This window comes from Mytilus edulis, chromosome 1 (genome assembly GCF_963676685.1).
Source record: "Mytilus edulis chromosome 1, xbMytEdul2.2, whole genome shotgun sequence".
NCBI classification, from domain to species: domain Eukaryota; kingdom Metazoa; phylum Mollusca; class Bivalvia; order Mytilida; family Mytilidae; genus Mytilus; species Mytilus edulis.
The window spans coordinates 81890555-81893170 of record NC_092344.1 but is presented as its reverse complement, the minus strand read 5'-3'; the positions used below and the strand labels follow the sequence as shown (position 1 = coordinate 81893170).

The following is a 2616-nucleotide window of genomic DNA, read 5'->3' as shown; positions in this document are numbered from 1 at the left end:
TGCTTCTTTTTGTAACTTCTTTGGGGTGTAAAAGCGTTGACCGAAGTACATTTTGTATGAAGCGCGGAAGCGCTTCATTCTAAAAATTACTCACGGTCAACGCTTTTACAACCCTATGAAGTTACAAAAAGAAGCATTCAATACTTATAATTACAATTTCTATGTTCATGAAAACACGAATTTTATAATTTTTTTATTTAATTCACATGTGCACTTTATTGTGGGACCACGTGTTATCATGAATGAAAAGTTTTATTAAGTAATGCAATTGCTTGAGGAATAACACGTGATATGCAGTTAGCCAATCAGAATAAAGTATTATAATGAAACATACATCTATTGTAATAATTATCTAAAAAACATCTCTAGAGATCACTGTTAGGAGAGGGTTAGCTTGGTTACACATTTCTTTTTTCAATATTTTTAGATAGAGTTTGCCTTTAGTTTTATCGTTTGAATTGTTTTACATGTGTCATCTAGGGGCTTTTGATAGCTTAATATGCGGTATAGGCAATCGAAAATTTAACATTTTGTTGTTTTCTCTATATTAGTTGACTGCAAAAACAATTCTTAACAGTACTGAATTTTACACTTCTGATGAATCTGAAAATTAGTGATTGATTGTTCAGTCTTATAATAAAGTGAGAAAAAAAAACAAAGAAGACCCATTCAGATAAAATTGACATGCTCAAAATTATAAAAAAAGTTGTCTTTATTGTTTTCCGTCGGTCTAATGAAGATACAAATCATTATTACATAGATGAATTATTTTTACAAAGAAATTAGTTTCTTTTTATATTTTGTTAAAATTATGGGCTAAAAGTAATTCCCACGATGTTCAATTCAACTGATTTTTTCATTATGAGTTACCGTTCCTGCGGATAGTGAGATTGCTGACTGAATTTAGAACCTTCCATTCCCTTTTCATCGTATTGTAGCTGCGGTAATCAGGACTAGATATTTTGTTAATCAATTCATATCCTGATATGAAGAATGGCGTGAAGTGTTTATTATGTTCCAATGAAATACTGAGCAGTTTTGCCAATATACCGATGTATGCATCTTCGATTCGAATTACTTTAGAAAATGGTATCCCTTCTCTTAGTGTTTTTATCACGTGCAAATTTGTGATCATTGTACCACCAATTATGTATGGTGGCCATACATCAAATTCATAGTCCGTAACAGATATATACCACTTTGAATTTTTCCTGCGGTAAGGTTTTTCAAAGTTAGCTTTATATCCTATCATTTTCATGTCAAACTTGTGTAAATTTTTTAATGCTAGTTTTAGAAGATTTTTTGAATTAATCATCCGGTCGTCATCGACAAAATGGACATATTTTGTATTGATGTTCGAATCACATAACCAAGCAATAGAGAAAACTGTCTTATACACGAGATTATCATATATATCCTGCATATCAAACTGCAATATATCACCATGAATTATGGATTCTGTCTCTATAAGTGATTGCACTGATCCGCTATATCCTAATATGAATATTGTTAGTATGTGCATATCTCCATCTTTGCCCCATGTCTCACGAATTGCCTTCCTTTGACTAAAGTTTAAGACAGCAGATTTGATAAGGTATATGATATCAAAAGTCAGGCAAGATTCTGATTGACATTGTTGATGACGAGGATTTCTCAGTAGTCTATAAGATGAAGTTAAATTATTTAATGGCTTTGTTGATGTTGTACCTGTTTTCTCGATCTCAGCTATTATTCTACTTAGATTACTATAAACGAAATCAAAGTGGTAATTTTCTCTTTTGTTATTTGCGTTGGATAGATATATTATGATGACTAAAATGCAGAGAAAGTAAAGTATACGCCTGGAAAAAAAGAAATCAGAATTGCACTAAAACTTGTCATCATGATTTAACAAAGCACAATGAATAAAGTATTGATATTAAAATAGAATAATTCGTTGTAAATTACAAATAAAGAAAAACGAAACTGTTAGGATGTTCGATATTCTATGATTTGAATGTTATCAGATATATAGAGTAATTCAGAGGTAAAATACGTACTTTTTGTTGCGTTGAATTTGATGTTTGGTAAACACATAATCGTAATCAAACATTGTAAACTGCATTTGTCAGTTATGAAAGATTGATTCTTTAGTCCATTTCATGTTTCAGGATGAGTGAGTTTAGATTTAAGAATATGTACAAAATTATTGCAATGAACAAATATATAGCAAATTTGAATTGAAACTATAATGTAAATAGGTTCAATCAAATTCGATTAAAACTGATTTTCAAAGTTATGTATCCATGATGACCATTTGAATTAGGTCATGTAACACGCATACAATTCTAGTAGTGTATAATGTTACATTTGAAAATTTGCCTTTCGATCATTGCTTAAATAAAACAAACATATACTTGACGTTCCATTGTCACCTTCTTAATGTAGTACAAGTTGTTCGCTATGCCCGTGTCTGTACCGACGTTTTGGGTTTTAATGAGCGTAATATTTGTAATATTGATAACTTATTAAGTTAGGGATTTTGTTAACTTAAGTTACTTAAAACCTTGATAGATACAACTATGCAGTTTGTAAGTTTGGCCTTTAGAAACTTATTTCAAACGGAACAGCATATCC

General features: G+C 30.5%; 1 protein-coding gene across 1 annotated transcript; it reads right to left on the bottom strand.

Moving 5' to 3' along the window:
* Positions 1-694: 694 nt before the first annotated feature.
* Positions 695-2150, bottom strand: LOC139491919 (beta-1,3-galactosyltransferase brn-like). The gene is made up of 2 exons (XM_071279851.1): positions 2040-2150; positions 695-1841 (listed from the first exon to the last, which is right to left on the bottom strand). The coding sequence occupies exons 1-2, from the start codon at positions 2102-2104 to the stop codon at positions 860-862; spliced, it is 1047 nt and encodes a 348-aa protein (XP_071135952.1). The 5' UTR covers positions 2105-2150; the 3' UTR covers positions 695-859.
* Positions 2151-2616: the final 466 nt, after the last annotated feature.

What these genes read in the sequence shown, in the direction of transcription:
- LOC139491919 (XM_071279851.1), bottom strand. Translation starts at nt 2,104, where the DNA reads ATGCAGTTTACAATGTTTGATTACGATTATGTGTTTACCAAACATCAA. An exon ending in CAAATTCAACGCAACAAAAA is followed by an intron (nt 1,842 to 2,039) that starts GTACGTATTTTA and finishes CTTTTTTTCCAG; the next exon opens with GCGTATACTTTACTTTCTCT.